The sequence below is a fragment of the Gymnoscopelus braueri genome (assembly GCF_963280865.1).
Source record: "Gymnoscopelus braueri genome assembly, chromosome: 3".
NCBI classification, from domain to species: Eukaryota; Metazoa; Chordata; class Actinopteri; order Myctophiformes; family Myctophidae; genus Gymnoscopelus; species Gymnoscopelus braueri.
Genome location: NC_137612.1, coordinates 42,888,514 through 42,907,770, shown reverse-complemented (window position 1 = coordinate 42,907,770; position 19,257 = coordinate 42,888,514). Strand labels below are relative to the sequence as shown.

General features: G+C 43.5%; 2 protein-coding genes across 2 annotated transcripts in view; both read left to right on the top strand.

Annotated features, from left to right (window-relative positions):
- LOC308082476 (cas scaffolding protein family member 4-like) overlaps positions 1-11,973 on the top strand; it is a 32,170-nt gene extending 20,197 nt beyond the window's left edge. The window contains exons 5-11 of the mRNA XM_080424230.1: positions 239-434; positions 4,204-4,433; positions 5,671-6,081; positions 7,434-7,772; positions 8,343-8,429; positions 9,147-9,364; positions 10,100-11,973. Of these exons, the coding sequence (XP_080280356.1) occupies positions 239-434; positions 4,204-4,433; positions 5,671-6,081; positions 7,434-7,772; positions 8,343-8,429; positions 9,147-9,364; positions 10,100-10,313 (1,695 nt within the window). The 3' untranslated portion in view covers positions 10,314-11,973. The remainder of the gene's footprint in view (positions 1-238; positions 435-4,203; positions 4,434-5,670; positions 6,082-7,433; positions 7,773-8,342; positions 8,430-9,146; positions 9,365-10,099) is intronic.
- On the top strand, positions 10,882-16,533 carry LOC308081948 (cas scaffolding protein family member 4-like; the record flags this gene model as incomplete). Its single annotated transcript, XM_080423564.1, has 3 exons — positions 10,882-11,037; positions 13,673-13,890; positions 14,660-16,533. 3 exons carry the CDS (start codon positions 10,882-10,884, stop codon positions 14,871-14,873), a joined length of 588 nt encoding a protein of 195 aa, XP_080279690.1. The 3' UTR covers positions 14,874-16,533.
- Between the last annotated feature and the right edge of the window lie 2,724 nt (positions 16,534-19,257).

Sequence of the window (19,257 nt, the reverse complement as noted above, 5' to 3'; positions counted from 1 at the left end):
TTGATAATGGTTTTATATTTCTTATAATATCAGCAAATCGACACATTGTTTATAACTGACTAAATCAATGAATCAAAATAACCACTTAAACGTAACTTTTTACCGATCTACAGGTTCATATCGCGTTGTGAACCCCCCGAAATTGATTATTTTACTAAAATCTATTATTTGTCCTAATCGATTAAATCGATAAGTCCGATTAACTGTTGCACCCCTATCATTTTGTTGTTCTTTACAGATGTATGCCGTCCCACCAGCTCCGTCTCAGGACCCCAACTATGACATCCCCGTCCCATCAGCCAACGAGGCCCAGCAGAGGATGCTGATCAGCGGGTACAACACGCTCCCCAACCCCCGCAAGCCAGAGTGGATCTATGATGTACCAGTGTCTCCCGAAAAACCAGGCTCCTACGGAACCATGCCCTCCGTTCTTGGTAAGCTGCCCTTTGCCCTTTTGTTTTATTACGGGGCCAGAGCTCAGCTCTGGACCTGTTTTATTATTCCCTTTATTCTGTTTCTTCTGCCACTTTTCGCAGTTCTGGGTGAACCGTGCTGTCGCTTTTTACGAAACTCGGCCATATGGTAGATGGTCATGAAAAACTATCAAGAAATAAATCTCACAATCTTTCGTCAAAAGGTGGCGCTATAGCATTGCACACAACATGATTGTTGCGAACGCGGAAGGAGGCCTCCGACCAAGTGGAGCTTACTATATCACCGTGCTTGGGTTGTGTGTGTGTGTGTCTGTCCCTTATTTATGGTCTTTCCGTGTGTGTTCACGCTCTCATTGGCTCGCGCCCCCATGTGACTCGAAACTCTGTGCTGAAATGCCAGCAGCTGCACTGCCTGTATACAGCGTGTGTTCACGCTCTCATTGGCTCGCGCCCCCATGTGACTCGAAACTCCGTGCTGAAATGCCAGCAGCTGCACTGCCTGTATACAGCCGGCAGAGTGCGGCAGAGTGCACTACTACAGTGTGGTTGAAATATAGCAGCCTCAGTCAATCTGCGTTCGCTTCCAGCGTTCGCGCGTCTTACTTGTGTCAATTAATGCAAGTGCAATTGTTAAAGGTAACCTGAAATGCTTATTTGAGAGTATGTCTTTTCAATGTATGACATACTTCATTCTGAAAATAGCCGATCTACAATCTCAAAACTTTTCAGATAGCAACGTGTTTCTGAGCTTGTAGATCGGCTGCTTTCACTGGTTCAATTTTATCTTCAACAGACAACCTCAGCCTAGACAAAGCTATAGTACTATAGGTAGTGTTGCAGCCTGTCAATCCGAAGGTTGAGGGATCGATTCCTGTTAATGGCAATAGGTTGAGACGTCCAATCAATCCATTCTGCTTCCATCTTTCTCTCTCTTCAATCTATTATGTTTCCATGTCTCTCTCTCTTCAATCTATTCCTTTTCCATGTCTCTCTCTCCGCCCTTAGATTGTCCGCAATTTTGAGCAGTTTGAAAAACACTTAAACCCAGGATTTTTCATTTATTTGCGTGAAATGGTATCATCTGTTTGACCTCCGTTTTCACTGGATCAGGTCTGTTGTTCCAATGGCTTCCCGCTTAAGTGAATGTTTCACAACAGCAAGGTTGCCGGTTCAAGCCTCCCTTGGTGGAGACTTCATTTAAAGTACATTGCAAACAACAAGACTGTATTAATGAATACATATGCAATTGATAAAGATAACATGAAATGCTTATCTGAGAAGGTATGTTTTTGCAATGTATGACATACTTAATTCTGAAAATAGCCGATCTACAATCTCAAAACCTTTCAGATAGCAACGTGTTTCTGAGCTTGTAGATCGACTGCTTTCACTGGTTCACTTTTATCTTCAACAGACAACCTTAGCCTGGACAAAGCTATAGCACTATAGGTAGTGTTGCAGCCTGTCAATCCGAAGGTTGAGGGTTCGATTCCTGTTAATGGCAATAGGTTGAGATGTCCAATCAATCCATTCTGCTTCCATCTCTCTCTCTCTCTTCAATCTATTATGTTTCCATGTCTCTCTCTCTCTCTTCAATCTATTCTGTTTCCATGTCTCTCTCTCTCTCTCTCTCTCTCTCTCTCTCTTTCTTCAATCTATTCCGTTTCCATGTCTCCCTCTTCAATCTATTCCGTTTCCATGTCTCTCTCTCTCTCTCTCTCTCTTTTGAAGGGCGGCCATAGCTGAGTGGTTAGTGGGCCAGCCTAGGGAGCCAGAGGCCCTAGTTGCCCCAGGTACGATTCCAGGCCAGGCCAGCAAATGAAATTTGTCCCTGAGCAAGACTCTTATCTCTTCAATCTATTCCGTTTCCATGTCTCTCTCTACGATCTACAATCTCACAACTTTTCAGATAGCAACGTATTTCTGAGCTTGTAGGTCGGCTGCTTTCACTGGTTCACTTTTATCTTCAACAGACAACCTCAATCTGTACAAAGCTATAGCACTATAGGTAGTGTTGCAGCCTGTCAATCCGAAGGTTGAGGGTTCGATTCCTGTTAATGGCAATAGGTTGAGATGTCCATTCAATCCGTTCTGCTTCCATCTCTCTCTCTCTTCAGTCTATTATGTTTCCATGTCTCTCTCTCTCTCTTCAATCTATTCCGTTTCCATGTCTCTCTCTCGCTCTCTCTCTCTTCAATCTATTCCGTTTCCATGTCTCTCTCTCTCTTCAATCTATTCCTTTTCCAAGTCTCTCTCTCTCTTTCTCTTCAATCTATTCAGTTTCTCTCTCTCTCTCTCTCTTTCTCTTCAATCTATTCCTTTTCTCTCTCTCTCTCTCTCTCTCTCTCTCTCTCTCTCTCTCTCTCTCTCTCTCTCTCTCTTCAATCTATTCCGATTCTCTCTCTCTCTCTCTCTCTCTTTCTCTTCAATCTATTCCGTTTCTCTCTCTCTCTTTCTCTTCAATCTATTCCGTTTCTCTCTCTCTCTTTCTCTTCAATCTATTCCGTTTCTCTCTCTCTCTCTTTCTCTTCAATCTATTCCGTTTCTCTCTCTCTCTCTTCAATCTATTCCGTCTCTCTCTCTCTCTCTCTTCAATCTATTCCGTCTCTCTCTCTATCTCTCTCTCTCTCTCTCTCTCTCTCTCTCTCTCTCTCTCTCTCTCTCTCTTTCTCATAATTATGTTCTTTTAGAAAGTGAGCAACAGCAACAGTCCACCTGGCCTATTCCCATGGATTGGATCTACCCACCTCACCTGCTGTCATTCCCTCTCAATCCATAATCACACCTGCCCTCACTCACTCCTCATTAGTCTCTCTCTCTTTTTCTCTCTCTCTCTCTCTCTCTCTCTCTCTCTCTCTCTCTCTCTCTCTCTCTCTCTCTCTCTCTCTCTCTCTCTCTCTCTCTATTCCCTGGCCCCGCTTATCGCAGCTATATTATTAACTTGTTATACTCAGATTTGTATCGGGTATAGATTGTGCATTTCTCACTATCAATTTACAATTTAGGCATTTAGCAGACGCTCTTAATCCAGAGCGACTTAAAGTAAGCAAGGTAATCAGTCTAAATGATAAATACATAAATAATCTGTACATTGAAACTATACAAACTATTAGGATGCCATGTCTACAAATGAACCTGGCATCTGTCTACATACCATTCTATCTAAATTATATTCCCTGTGGATGACAATTCTGTTTACCCACATTACTAGGGGTGGATTGTCCAATTTGAACTCTTTTTTTTAAATACATGTTGATATACTGGTAGCTCACTTTAACTACACATACCTGTTAAAGGGTCCTTCACCACATTCATTCCCAGGCAGTGCTGAGATGTCTGTGGTTTCTGTTACTCTTTTCCTAACCCCTTTCCGTTACTACCTGCTGCTGATTGTTTTTTATGATGTTATTTTCTAATATTTTCTTATAATTAACTGTCACTCCCAGCTGTGTTTTGTTTTCTGCATTTGTGCTGTTTCATAACTGCTGTGCTGCCATGACAACATGAAAGGTCTGTCTGTCTGTCTGTCTGTCTGTCTGTCTGTCTGTCTGTCTGTCTGTCTGTCTGTCTGTCTAGAATCAAGACTCAAGAATCAAGAATCACTTTATTTGTCAGTTTCCCTGTGAACTTACATAAAGAATATGAAATACCGTTCCCCCTCAACCACCACTCGCAGTGCACCATAAAACATCAAGCCTAAGAAACATAAAAAAGACCAAAACTCAAACACAACAAAACAAACATCTATCTTTGACTCTCTCTCTCCCAGGTCGTGTGTGGCCGGCACAGAGCTGCCTCTACGACATCCCTAAAGCCGGCTCCTCTGTGCAGCAGTCCCACCAGGACGTCTCCAGTCCGCCCAAGGTGCTTCCCAGAGCCCCTGTCTATAACTGCCTGGCTGCACAGAGGGCGTCACGGGAGCAGGTGTACGCCGTGCCGCCCCAGGAGGGACACAGAGTGCATCCGCTAAGGCCCAGGAACATCCTGGTGCCCGTCAAGGTTGTTTTCCTTTTTTTTCCTCCATTTTTTAATTTTATTTAATTTTGACTTTTGCTTTAATCCATTAAGACCTATTCTACAAATGCCTTCTTAGTTCTCACACTTTCAAGATTGTTCCAAAAAAAATGTTCAGCTTGTAGACGCTGAAATCTAAAATGACAAAGATGCTTTCCCGCGGTTTGAATGAGTTATTGTCTCCGCCAGGCCGAAGGCATGGCGAGAGAGTATGTTTTACCCCCTGTCCGTCCGTCCGTGTGTCCGTGTGTCCGTGTGTGTGTGTGTGTGTGTCCGTCTGTCACCAGCTAATCTCCGGCACCGTTGGCCCGGTCGCTCCGAAACTGTGCACACACACTCCCTGGATGCCAATTCAGAACTTCTGCCCCAAATCTTTCACATGGGCCTGTTATAGCGCCACCAGGAGGCCGATTTGTGCAAAACCCATTTTTTTAATATTACTCCTACAAATGTTATCCAAACGTCATGCAAATCAGTACACAGTATCACTATAGTCATGTGATCAACATGGATCTGTCCAATTTCCCATATTCTATCCTCATTGCCTAAGGTTGGCTTCCAAAGTTTGCAGGATTGGTCCGTTTTGAACAAAATGCCTCAAAGTATACACACAGCTTGCGATTTCCGTGAAATTTCACACGCACATTCCCACTAAGCCGAGGAAGAAATGCCACCCTTCTCAAATTGGCCTGTTATAGCGCCACCAGCAGGTCTAATGTAGCAAAACACATTTTTGGAACAAAATGCCTCAAATCATGAATGCAGTGTCAATGCAAGAATAAATGGCACGGTTGGCACCCTTTTCACATTGGCCTATTATAGCGCCACCAGGAGGCCAGAATAACGTACCTGACCTGGCGGAGACCTGTGCTCCGAGGAGCACTTTTTCTAGTTTCTTTTTAGTTTTGATTCGTTTTTCCATGTGGTTTTGCTGGCTTAGCTACTTTAGTTTTTATTTTGTGAAAAGGCTTCGTTTTATCTTAGTTTGTATTGGTGTTATTGTAAGTTTTGTTATTTATAGTAATTGGGTAACATTTTTCATGAATCTTCAAATATAGCAAAGATAGTCAGACACACACACACACACACACACACACACACACACACACACACACACACACACACACACACACACACACACACACACACACACACACACACACACACACAGGTTTTGTGAATTTGTGAATAACCCTGGATCCCTGGTGCCTCCTCTGTCCAGGACCGGGCGGGCAGTGTGGACTCCCAGCTGCTGGAGGACGATGACAGAAGCACCTCCTCCTCGTCCAGCAGTCAGAGGAGCAGCACCTCCTCCACCAGCAGCTCCTCCTGTGACTCCCTGGCCTTGAGCTCCTCCTCCTCGTCCTCGCCCGAGCCTCCCATGCGCCAGGTGACCCTGGGCCAGGGGGAGGCGGGCCGCAGGCTGCTGGACCTCCAGGAGGGCGTGTGCCGCGCGGTGCCGCGCCTCATGGAGTTCGTCAGCAGCCGCTGGAGGAGGCGGGAACATCTGGAGAAGCACCTGGACGCCATCAGGGAGGCGGCGGAGGGCGTGGCCTGCTCGCTGACCTGCTTCGTCAACTTCGCCCTGGACGTCAAGGGCAACGCCTGCCGCCTGACCGACGCCAACCTGCAGGTAGGAGGCCCTGTCGCCATTGTTGCGTAATCGCCTGGTCGCAATTATTTGAGATAATTGGAATTATTTTTGCATAATTTAATGCATTCATCTGGATGAATTCATCTGTTGAACAATTGCGGAAATGTTGCGATGCGAGTGCGACACGCTGTGAGCTTTTAGATCCGCTATTTATGCTATTACATCATTAAATGTATGGCCTGTTTTGGCCATAATACATTTTGATTATTGGTGCTGGTCATTGTCAGTCTTTTTTTTCTTTTTTATGTAAGTTATTTGATTTGATTTGATTAGATTTTGGTCAAAGAAATACAAGTAACAGCGGCACTATGTAACTTTCATTGAATAAATAAAATAACATTTTGTCCAATCTGTATGGTAGAGTATGTTAATACAATATAACTTACAAGTGGTTGTATTTTGTCTCCCTGCTCTTCTATTGACACATTTAGATCGTGTCAAATGTCATGTCTCACCTCAGCCTGATCTCCAGAGAATACCGTAACATTGCACGGAACAGTGCACTTCATTCCGTGGATAGTCGCCTCGGAACTCCCAAATTGCGTGCATATGTACGGCGAGTCCCACGGTGGGCGTAACCAGTCGCAACACGGAAAAACCCGGAAGCAGAGCAGTCCCCACAATAAAATGTACGATTCTGTGCCTATCGGTACATAACTCAAACGGCGCTGAGTAGGCACAGGCGAATGTCCCACCGTTCAGGACGGCAACTCGGTCGCCTTAGCTCCCTCGGTGGTCCTTCACGGGGGGACAATTCGCCTGTGACTGCGCGCCTCCGAAATGGTTTTGTCACAAGGCAGCGCCGTACCATATGCACGCAATTCGGGAGTTCCGAGGCGGCTATCCACGGAATGAAGTGCACTCGTTCCGTGCAATGTTACGGTAATCTCTGGAGATCGGGTTGCTCACCTAGACACAGGATCTGACATGAATTTTGACCTGATGGTCAAGATTCAATTTATCCCCTGAGCCAGCAAGCAGGCTCTATTACCTCAATGGTAAAACAGACATTCAAATCCGGGATAGAAGAGGAAAGTTACATAGGGCAGCTTTAAACCCAGGATATACACATAAAAAGTGTAACGAAACACATTTCCAATGGTCCTGCATTTCCATATCTGCGCTGTGCAATTTTACACATTTTACAAAGCCTAAAAGCCAAACAGAAATGTATATATTTCATTGATTCGCTTCCAATATTCAATGCCAAAAAAAAAAAACACAATTAAATAATTAATTACAATTAATTGTACAACAGTTAATCGACAACTAAAATGTCATGATCGTGACCCCCCCCCCCCCCCCCCCCCCCCCCTCTCTCTTACCTGCAGGCCCGCATCCACAAGCAGCTGTCGGTGGTGGCCGACTCCGGCGTGATTCTGCAACAAACGGTCAACGCTCTGGGGGCCACGGGCTGGCCCCTGGACGCTCTGTCCCAGGACCCCACGCAGGCTCAGACCCCGGACCAGCTGGAGCGCTTTGTCATGGTGGCTCGCACCGTGCCGGAGGACGTGAAGCGCCTGGTGTCCATCCTCAATGCCAACGGGAAGCTTCTGTTCAGGCCCGCTCAGAAAGAGACGCCCGCCGCGGAGCGGCCGCACGTCCACAGCGGTCCTAAGACCAGTGTGTCTGACCCCACAGAGGACGATAATGACTATGTTCAGCTACAGGTGAATAAGCTGTTTTTTTAAGCCTCTGTAACTCATTCGTGATAACAAAAGAGAAATTGGGTTGGGTAAATTATTATATTTTCCAAAAACATTTAAAAATCAATGTATTTCCAGAAATAAAAAAAGCTATAATTTTAAAAACAAATGGTGTTGTGAACTTGTAGATTGAATATTTTCACTATTTTGAAATAGGACTTCATAAGGTTGGGTCGTAGGTAGAGGCAGAAACCTCTTATCTCCATAATATTCTAACAGTTTTTTCGTAAATGAATGCCCTACTTGATCATACTACAGCGTCACACAAAAGTATCAAACGTAGCAGATCCTCAAGCTCGTTCTGAGCTCGTAGATCTGCTACTTTTGCTATTTTTGAATTTGAATCCTGAAAAGTAACAGTTTTGGACATAACTGTATAAGGTTTCCACCCGACAGAGTCTATTTATCTTTTGGCTATCAAGCTGAAACGTTTTGGAACCATTGCTTTAGTTAAATGAATGATAACCATACATAAGGGCTCAGCCATCCTAATAATGGAAGTCCAATTGCTTTTGACTTTAATTTCTCATTCAGACCAAGAGTGACTTTGAAACGCAACAAAAGAAAGTGCAGGGGAATCCGATGGAAAATAGCACCACATCAACTAACAAAAACATTCAGGTATGTATTTTGTCATGGAAAATATTAATATCCAGTCAGGGTGAAGTGTTGAGAATTTATGAAGAAGATTCGGACAGAGTAACAGCATACAAATCATAAGAACGGGCCTCCTGGCCTGTTCCAGCAGCCTTTTTGCATAGCTTGCTTCTGTGGTGGTCTCCTCTCTGTTCTCCATCGTCTGGATCTGGTCCGGATCTGCTTTCAAAAAGTCCTTCACCCTTAAGTTCTTTTGGTCAAGTATCCATCTATGGTGAAGATGGAATATTGACCCTGCTCACAGTGCCAATTGTAATGGAAAATATTAATATCCAGTCAGGGTGAAGTGTTGAATACAGTCGAATACTCTAACAGAGATGCTATTCCAAATGGTCATATAAGGTATGAACTAAAGATAAGGGCGACAGAGTGAGAGTAAGCGTGGAGGAGTCAGCTCGGCTGTTAGATTGTTAGTTCTCTCTCCTGATTGGATGAATTTGGCAACCCACCTGAAAATGTATTTTCTGTTTATTAAAGAGCTGGAGAGACGGGGAGACCACTCCATTGCAATGATTACTCACAATCACAATCACAATATATACCAAAAATGTATAAATGAAAAATACTTATACCACCTTTAACATTACCTTTGTCAAAATGTATATGGGGGACATTACATTGTGTCATCACATCCATCTCATTCCACCCATTCCACCTTCTCTGCCTCCCCTCCCCTCCCAGGCGGATCAGAAACGGCGTTCCTCGGGGGGTCGGGTCGGTACGTTGGAGCAGCAGAAGCCCACCCTGTCGGAGCACTGCAGGCTGTACTTCGGTGCCCTCCAGAAGGCCATCGGAGGGCTGGTGGGCAGCCTGGGGGACAGCCAGCCCCCCGAGAGGTTCATCTCCCACAGCAAGCTGGTGATCATGGTGGGACAGAGGCTGGTGGACACACTCTGCAGGTATAGGGTCGCCATCATGACATTTCAGTTCAGGGGTCTTCAACGTTTTTCAGACCAAGGAAGGACCCCTCAGCAGAGAGAGAGAGAGATGAGGCAGGGACCCCCCACTACATGTATAAATTGTGTTGCAGATTAAACTTTTTGAACCAGTTAACCACTTAAACCCACAATACTTAAAAACGTATACTTGGGTCTGCTTTTTTTCTCCCCCCTACACCAAACCTCTTTGCCGAAAATAGCCGATCTACAACGCCTTGCAGTGCGAGGCGTTGTGAGCTTGTAGATCTGCTATTTTCGGCTAATGTTCCCCCCAGAATAGGGATTCTATGGTTCAGTGGTTATTGGTTAATGTAAAAAAATAAACTTTCTATCACAGAAAGATTTGGTGACCCCCCGGTAGTAACTCTGAGGACCCCCTAGGGGTCCCGGACCCCCTGTCGAAGACCCCTGTTTACTAATAGGAGATTTATTACCGGATCGGCCCTGTGGATCGGCTCGTGTGAGCTTATGGGTCGGGTTTTCAACATGAATTCCCACAGATTGAATAAACAATTACGCCCCCAAAAAATTGACGATCTCAAATAAGTACATGCGATCAGTAATTATGTAATAATCATGACCTGTGGTGTGTGTGTGTGTGTGTGTGTGTGTGTGTGTGTGTGTGTGTGTGTGTGTGTGTGTGTGTGTGTGTGTGTGTGTGTGTGTGTGTGTGTGTGTGTGTGTGTGTGTGTGCAGGGAGGCTCACAACAACAACAACAACAAGGGGGGCAGCAGTCAGAGCCTGCTGTGTAAGAGCAACCACCTGTGTGCCATGCTGAAGCAGCTGGCCGTCGCCTCCAAGAAGGCGGCGCTGCACTACCCGGACCGCCAGGCTCTCCTGGAGGCCCAGGACTTCGCCGCCGAGCTGGCTCAAAGGGCACAGCACTTTCGCATATCGCTCGACCTCTGAGCCAGTGGTTCTCAAAGTTTTTTTTAAAATTCTTATTTCAAGGACCCACCGTAACTATAGCCTGGCATGGCCAGACCAGAGCCTTATAAGGAGAGTTGCGTCACCTCCGTTCACTTCATCGGGCCAGTCTTCTACAGAGCCTTCTATTGGCGAATAGTGACAAAGCCCTGAACCGGAAGTTCACGGAATGCCCTGGAGTCTATGAGCGTTTGTCACTATTTCGAGTTTACATGAACCATGTGAGTGACCGGTGCTGTTTTCTGCCCCCGAGGTGGCGCAACTCTCTAATTTAACAAGGCTCTGGACCAGACTAATATCACTGCGTAGATATTAGTCTGGAACTTCGGTGCGGAAGATTCATTTCCAAGGGGCGGTTACAAACGGATTCAAACGTCACAGCAAAACTTTGAATAGCGGGCTCTGATTGGTCACCCACAACTCTGGGGTGAGTGAAATGTAATTCAAAGCGAAGAGGCCCAGACCAATCTGCCCAGAGCTATTTATTATGTTTTAGCTGTGGCAGATTTCTCTGGTTTCCAGGCTACCCCGTAACTATGAGAGTGTACGAATGTGTACACTACAGAGCAAGACCTGCAAGGGTCCGTTTAGGAACCCCCTCATTGAGAACCTGAGGGTCCCTGGACCCCACTTTGAGAACCACATCTCTGAGCACACGGAACTGAGTGACAGAGATTTCAGTGTTTACCAAACTGACTCTAGAATAGTGAATCTAAAAGCTCACAGTGCGTCCTGAAGTGGCACGGTGTGACTGAGCTTCTAGATCGGCTATTTTCACAAGGTTTAAGTGGTTAATTCATTATGTATTGTATTTTGAGGTTTGGGTCCCGGTGAGATAACAAGACTTTTGACAGTCTCTTGACAGAGATAATACAATTATACAAATTGGACATCTGTCAGTCTTGTCCGAGGCTATAGGATCAGAGCTGTATATTGATTTCTACATATTATCAGCAAAAACTGTATTTTATACAGTAGCTAGTCATGGGTATTTAGTAATCTGCTTGTTCAGACATTTCATATTCACCTCCCGCTGAATGGTTTTTATTGCATAGCTTCACTTGTTAGGAAGGTTCTCTCACTTATATTATATCCATTACAATTTAATGAATGCAATTACTGTAAGTGTAAATACTAGTAATTAACCACACTATGGCAAGAAGGATATCGTTGCTGTCGGGCAGAAACCTCCATGTTATCTCCATATTCTAACTTGAAAGGCGACGCAAAGCGACAAGTTTGGAGCTTGTAGATCTGATACTTTTGAATTTGAATCCTGAAAAGTAACAGTTTTGGACGTAGGAGGTTTCCAGCCGACAGAGACGATATGTTTATGGACTGTAATGCTTAATTTGTAGTAAGTCCTCAGGTGACTTACAGTTTCAGTTTTTTCAAATAAACAGATTCATTACAGACCTGGAGTTCCAAAACAAATTGCACATTCACAATGGCATCAGTTAGGCCAAATTTGAGACACAATTAATGTATATAATATATTTTGCTTTTATATAATTTACATCCATTTCATATTGTTTGTTATTTGAGTATGTTGTATTGTGTAGGCTATGACCCTCCAGGTTTTATGTTTGTATGCTCTTTTTGTGAATATCTATGTAAATAACTCAAATCATGTGTTATGCATTCCCACGGTACTTTTGAATACAATGTTATTGATATTCAGATTAAAGGAAAAAAATAAAGACTGGATGTGTGTTTATATCTCATAGAAATACAAATGTTACAAAGAGGAACGTGGGAACTCTGTTGGAGAGACCAGAAAGAATTGTACTGCCCTCTACTGGTATCTTTCCTACCATACACCACCCAGCAGAGAATGCTCTGTATGGCCAAAAAAAAAACCTTATGGACATGTTTGCCTGAAAATGAATCTTTGAAATATTTCATAGTTTTAGACATATACTCCTTTTAAAGTTCAGACATTTATAATGGAGCCCAATGGCAGATTTTGGCACCTCAAAAAAACACTTTCATTTCATCTAGAAACTCCATTCACACTTTTTTATAATTCAGCTTGTTGTGGACACACATGCTTGAACTTTTTACTTTGAAATGTTTTGTAGTTTTTGAGATATTCAACTTTTAAAACATACATCTGAAAACTTTGGCACCTCGCTGTTCCTTCATACTTTAACCTATATAAACTTGATTCACAATTCAGAAATTCCACCTTACTGTGGAAATGCATGCTTGAGATTTTTACTTTGAAATAATTTGTAGTTATTACCAACACATCATTTTGGACCGGTCGCTGCTGTCCAAAATCACATACTAACTACTATTTCATCATCATCATCATCATCATCATCATAACCTTTATTTCAACTCGGAGTACAGTTGAGGGCAAGCCCTCATTTTCAATGTAGCCGAGATACAACATAATCAGCATAATCAACAGGAATACATTTACATACATCAATTAATAATCAGAGAATAGAAATACTCAGTATTTCAAAGAAAGAACAGGAACATTACATAAAATAGTTACAGTCTGGTACAAAGGTGCTGGAAACCATTGCTCTATATTGACCCAATGAGGGCAGTAGCCTGATTTTTAGGGACTTCTGAAGCTCATTCCAGGCAGATGGTGCACTAACAGAGAATGCTGCCTTGCCTAGCTCTGAATTCGCAAATGGAACCTTGAGCGTCAGGAAGTCACTCGAACGGGTCTGGTGGGTACTAGGCTTCTGATCCAACATATTACAAATATATGGGGGGAGCATTCCTGAGATAGCTTTAAAAATAAACAGATACCAGTGCTTATCACGCCTCACAGAGAGTGAGGATAAGCCTGCGTTCTCATAAAGAGTACAGTGATGTGTACCATAACTGTCACCAGTTACCCACCTTAAGGCAGAGTGGTACACTAGTGTCGAGGTGCTTTAAAGTTGAAGGGGCAGCAATCCTATAAATAATGTCCCCTAGTCTAACACAGAAAGAAAAGTGGCTTCAATAATAGTTTTTTTTGCAGGATGCAGGAACGCACGCTTTATTCCTATAGAGAAAACCAATTTTCTGTCTTAGTTTATATTATAACTCGGCTGTTAGATTGTTAGTTCTCTCTCCTGATTGGATGAATTTGGCAACCCACCTGAAAATGTATTTTCTGTTTATTAAAGAGCTGGAGAGACGGGGAGACCACTCCATTGCAATGATTACTCACAATCACAATCACAATATATACCAAAAATGTATAAATGAAAAATACTTATACCACCTTTAACATTACCTTTGTCAAAATGTATATGGGGGACATTACATTGTGTCATCACATCCATCTCATTCCACCCATTCCACCTTCTCTGCCTCCCCTCCCCTCCCAGGCGGATCAGAAACGGCGTTCCTCGGGAGGTCGGGTTGGAACGTTGGAGCAGCAGAAGCCCACCCTGTCGGAGCACTGCAGGCTGTACTTCGGTGCCCTCCAGAAGGCCATCGGAGGGCTGGTGGGCAGCCTGGGGGACAGCCAGCCCCCCGAGAGGTTCATCTCCCACAGCAAGCTGGTGATCATGGTGGGACAGAGGCTGGTGGACACACTCTGCAGGTATAGGGTCGCCATCATGACATTTTAGTTCAGGGGTCTTCAACGTTTTTCAGACCAAGGAAGGACCCCTCAGCAGAGAGAGAGAGAGATGAGGCAGGGACCCCCCACTACATGTATAAATTGTGTTGCAGATTAAACTTTTTGAACCAGTTAACCACTTAAACCCACAATACTTAAAAACGTATACTTGGGTCTGCTTTTTTTCTCCCCCCTACACCAAACCTCTTTGCCGAAAATAGCCGATCTACAACGCCTTGCAGTGCGAGGCGTTGTGAGCTTGTAGATCTGCTATTTTCGGCTAATGTTCCCCCCAGAATAGGGATTCTATGGTTCAGTGGTTATTGGTTAATGTAAAAAAATAAACTTTCTATCACAGAAAGATTTGGTGACCCCCCGGTAGTAACTCTGAGGACCCCCTAGGGGTCCCGGACCCCCTGTTGAAGACCCCTGTTTACTAATAGGAGATTTATTACAGGATCGGCCCTGTGGATCGGCTCGTGTGAGCTTATGGGTCGGCTTTTCAACATGAATTCACACAGATTGAAGAAACGATTACGCCCCCAAAAAATTGACGATCTCAAATAAGTACATGCGATCAGTAATTATGTAATAATCATGACCTGTGGTGTGTGTGTGTGTGTGTGTGTGTGTGTGTGTGTGTGTGTGTGTGTGTGTGTGTGTGTGTGTGTGTGTGTGTGTGTGTGTGTGTGTGTGTGTGTGTGTGTGTGTGTGTGTGTGTGTGTGTGTGTGTGTGTGTGTGTGTGTGCAGGGAGGCTCACAACAACAACAACAACAAGGGGGGCAGCAGTCAGAGCCTGCTGTGTAAGAGCAACCACCTGTGTGCCATGCTGAAGCAGCTGGCCGTCGCCTCCAAGAAGGCGGCGCTGCACTACCCGGACCGCCAGGCTCTCCTGGAGGCCCAGGACTTCGCCGCCGAGCTGGCTCAAAGGGCACAGCACTTTCGCATATCGCTCGACCTCTGAGCCAGTGGTTCTCAAAGTTTTTTTTTAAATTCTTATTTCAAGGACCCACCGTAACTATAGCCTGGCATGGCCAGACCAGAGCCTTATAAGGAGAGTTGCGTCACCTCCGTTCACTTCATCGGGCCAGTCTTCTACAGAGCCTTCTATTGGCGAATAGTGACAAAGCCCTGAACCGGAAGTTCACGGAATGCCCTGGAGTCTATGAGCGTTTGTCACTATTTCGAGTTTACATGAACCATGTGAGTGACCGGTGCTGTTTTCTGCCCCCGAGGTGGCGCAACTCTCTAATTTAACAAGGCTCTGGGCCAGACTAATATCACTGCGTAGATATTAGTCTGGAACTTCGGTGCGGAAGATTCATTTCCAAGGGGCGGTTACAAACGGATTCAAACGTCACAGCAAAACTTTGAATAGCGGGCTCTGATTGGTCACCCACAACTCTGGGGTGAGTGAAATGTAATTCAAAGCGAAGAGGCCCAGACCAATCTGCCCAGAGCTATTTATTATGTTTTAGCTGTGGCAGATTTCTCTGGTTTCCAGGCTACCCCGTAACTATGAGAGTGTACGAATGTGTACACTACAGAGCAAGACCTGCAAGGGTCCGTTTAGGAACCCCCTCATTGAGAACCTGAGGGTCCCTGGACCCCACTTTGAGAACCACATCTCTGAGCACACGGAACTGAGTGACAGAGATTTCAGTGTTTACCAAACTGACTCTAGAATAGTGAATCTAAAAGCTCACAGTGCGTCCTGAAGTGGCACGGTGTGACTGAGCTTCTAGATCGGCTATTTTCACAAGGTTTAAGTGGTTAATTCATTATGTATTGTATTTTGAGGTTTGGGTCCCGGTGAGATAACAAGACTTTTGACAGTCTCTTGACAGAGATAATACAATTATACAAATTGGACATCTGTCAGTCTTGTCCGAGGCTATAGGATCAGAGCTGTATATTGATTTCTACATATTATCAGCAAAAACTGTATTTTATACAGTAGCTAGTCATGGGTATTTAGTAATCTGCTTGTTCAGACATTTCATATTCACCTCCCGCTGAATGGTTTTTATTGCATAGCTTCACTTGTTAGGAAGGTTCTCTCACTTATATTATATCCATTACAATTTAATGAATGCAATTACTGTAAGTGTAAATACTAGTAATTAACCACACTATGGCAAGAAGGATATCGTTGCTGTCGGGCAGAAACCTCCATGTTATCTCCATATTCTAACTTGAAAGGCGACGCAAAGCGACAAGTTTGGAGCTTGTAGATCTGATACTTTTGAATTTGAATCCTGAAAAGTAACAGTTTTGGACGTAGGAGGTTTCCAGCCGACAGAGACGATATGTTTATGGACTGTAATGCTTAATTTGTAGTAAGTCCTCAGGTGACTTACAGTTTCAGTTTTTTCAAATAAACAGATTCATTACAGACCTGGAGTTCCAAAACAAATTGCACATTCACAATGGCATCAGTTAGGCCAAATTTGAGACACAATTAATGTATATAATATATTTTGCTTTTATATAATTTACATCCATTTCATATTGTTTGTTATTTGAGTATGTTGTATTGTGTAGGCTATGACCCTCCAGGTTTTATGTTTGTATGCTCTTTTTGTGAATATCTATGTAAATAACTCAAATCATGTGTTATGCATTCCCACGGTACTTTTGAATACAATGTTATTGATATTCAGATTAAAGGAAAAAAATAAAGACTGGATGTGTGTTTATATCTCATAGAAATACAAATGTTACAAAGAGGAACGTGGGAACTCTGTTGGAGAGACCAGAAAGAATTGTACTGCCCTCTACTGGTATCTTTCCTACCATACACCACCCAGCAGAGAATGCTCTGTATGGCCAAAAAAAAAACCTTATGGACATGTTTGCCTGAAAATGAATCTTTGAAATATTTCATAGTTTTAGACATATACTCCTTTTAAAGTTCAGACATTTATAATGGAGCCCAATGGCAGATTTTGGCACCTCAAAAAAACACTTTCATTTCATCTAGAAACTCCATTCACACTTTTTTATAATTCAGCTTGTTGTGGACACACATGCTTGAACTTTTTACTTTGAAATGTTTTGTAGTTTTTGAGATATTCAACTTTTAAAACATACATCTGAAAACTTTGGCACCTCGCTGTTCCTTCATACTTTAACCTATATAAACTTGATTCACAATTCAGAAATTCCACCTTACTGTGGAAATGCATGCTTGAGATTTTTACTTTGAAATAATTTGTAGTTATTACCAACACATCATTTTGGACCGGTCGCTGCTGTCCAAAATCACATACTAACTACTATTTCATCATCATCATCATCATCATCATCATAACCTTTATTTCAACTCGGAGTACAGTTGAGGGCAAGCCCTCATTTTCAATGTAGCCGAGATACAACATAATCAGCATAATCAACAGGAATACATTTACATACATCAATTAATAATCAGAGAATAGAAATACTCAGTATTTCAAAGAAAGAACAGGAACATTACATAAAATAGTTACAGTCTGGTACAAAGGTGCTGGAAACCATTGCTCTATATTGACCCAATGAGGGCAGTAGCCTGATTTTTAGGGACTTCTGAAGCTCATTCCAGGCAGATGGTGCACTAACAGAGAATGCTGCCTTGCCTAGCTCTGAATTCGCAAATGGAACCTTGAGCGTCAGGAAGTCACTCGAACGGGTCTGGTGGGTACTAGGCTTCTGATCCAACATATTACAAATATATGGGGGGAGCATTCCTGAGATAGCTTTAAAAATAAACAGATACCAGTGCTTATCACACCTCACAGAGAGTGAGGATAAGCCTGCGTTCTCATAAAGAGTACAGTGATGTGTACCATAACTGTCACCAGTTACCCACCTTAAGGCAGAGTGGTACACTAGTGTCGAGGTGCTTTAAAGTTGAAGGGGCAGCAATCCTATAAATAATGTCCCCATAGTCTAACACAGAAAGAAAAGTGGCTTCAATAATAGTTTTTTTTGCAGGATGCAGGAACGCACGCTTTATTCCTATAGAGAAAACCAATTTTCTGTCTTAGTTTTGTACAAGGTTTTCGATGTGATATTTAAAAGATAATTTTTCATCCATGCCAGATGCCAAGGTATTTATACTCTGAGACCCTCTCAATTATAGAGCCACTTGAAGCGATTATAGTTAGATTGTCACGGTTGGTGGTTTTAGCCCTAGAGAATACCATGAGCTTGCTTGCATTAAGTAGGCCTACAAGCCTAAGCTCAACCAGGGCATCCTGGAGAGCATTGAATGCAAGCTGCAGCTTCATATTGGCAAGCTGGGCTGAGTCTGCGACACAATATATAACCGTGTCGTCGGCATAAAGATGTGCATGACAGTCATTCAGAGTGGAGATAATATCATTTATATACAGCGTAAAAAGGACAGGCCTAAAATTGAGCCTTGGGGGACACCCATGGAGACTGGCCGGAACTCCGACTGAGTGCTCCCGGACTTCACCTATTGATATCTACCATGTAAATAATTGTGAAACCAATCGGTGGCTACTCTGCTAAAACCAATATTGTGCAATTTATGAAGTAGTATGTTGTGATGTACGGTGTCAAATGCTTTAGATAAGTCCACAAAGAGGGCGGTGCAGTGCTGTTTTTTGTCCAGAGCAGTTAAAATGTTGTTTGTAACTAGGGTGACAGTAGCCCTAGAATGTCTGTGATCTTACATACATTTCATGTATTCCAAATACATAGTAATAGATCACCCTGGACGACGCGCTGTGTAGTGACGATCTGCACGGCCGTAAAAGTGCTCTAAACTCCGTCTGTACCCAATAATTAATTCCTAAGACTTGGAGTCAGATATTGTCCTCTAGTTTCATATCCATTTGAAAGTTCTGCCAGTGTGTATAGTCAAATATCTCCACTTTTCCACGAGCTGCACACGGACGACTTTCTGTACGGGGTAAGGGGCCTGGAAGGAGTGCAGGACTGAATATATGTAAACTTCCTTTAGGACGCACAAATGTTTGGGACACACAATTGGCAGATGGAGAGATTCATTACCCCGCACCAATCACAAGCACCTCAATTGTGTGCCCTATTCGTTTGTGCTTCCCTGTGTCAATTTGTTATGACGTTTGTGATGACTAGAGGATGTTTGGGTAAATTCGGTCCTTCACTCAAGTCGTGCCCCTCGCCCGTACAGAAAGTCGTCCGTGTGCAGCTCGTGGAAAAGTGGAGATATTTGACTAAACACACGTTTAGTCAAATGAAACAAGAGGACAATATCTCTGACTCCAAGTCTTAGGAATTAATTATTGGGTGAGTACAGACGGAGTTTAGAGCACTTTTACGGCCGCGCAGATCGTCACTAAACAGTGCGTCTTCCAGGG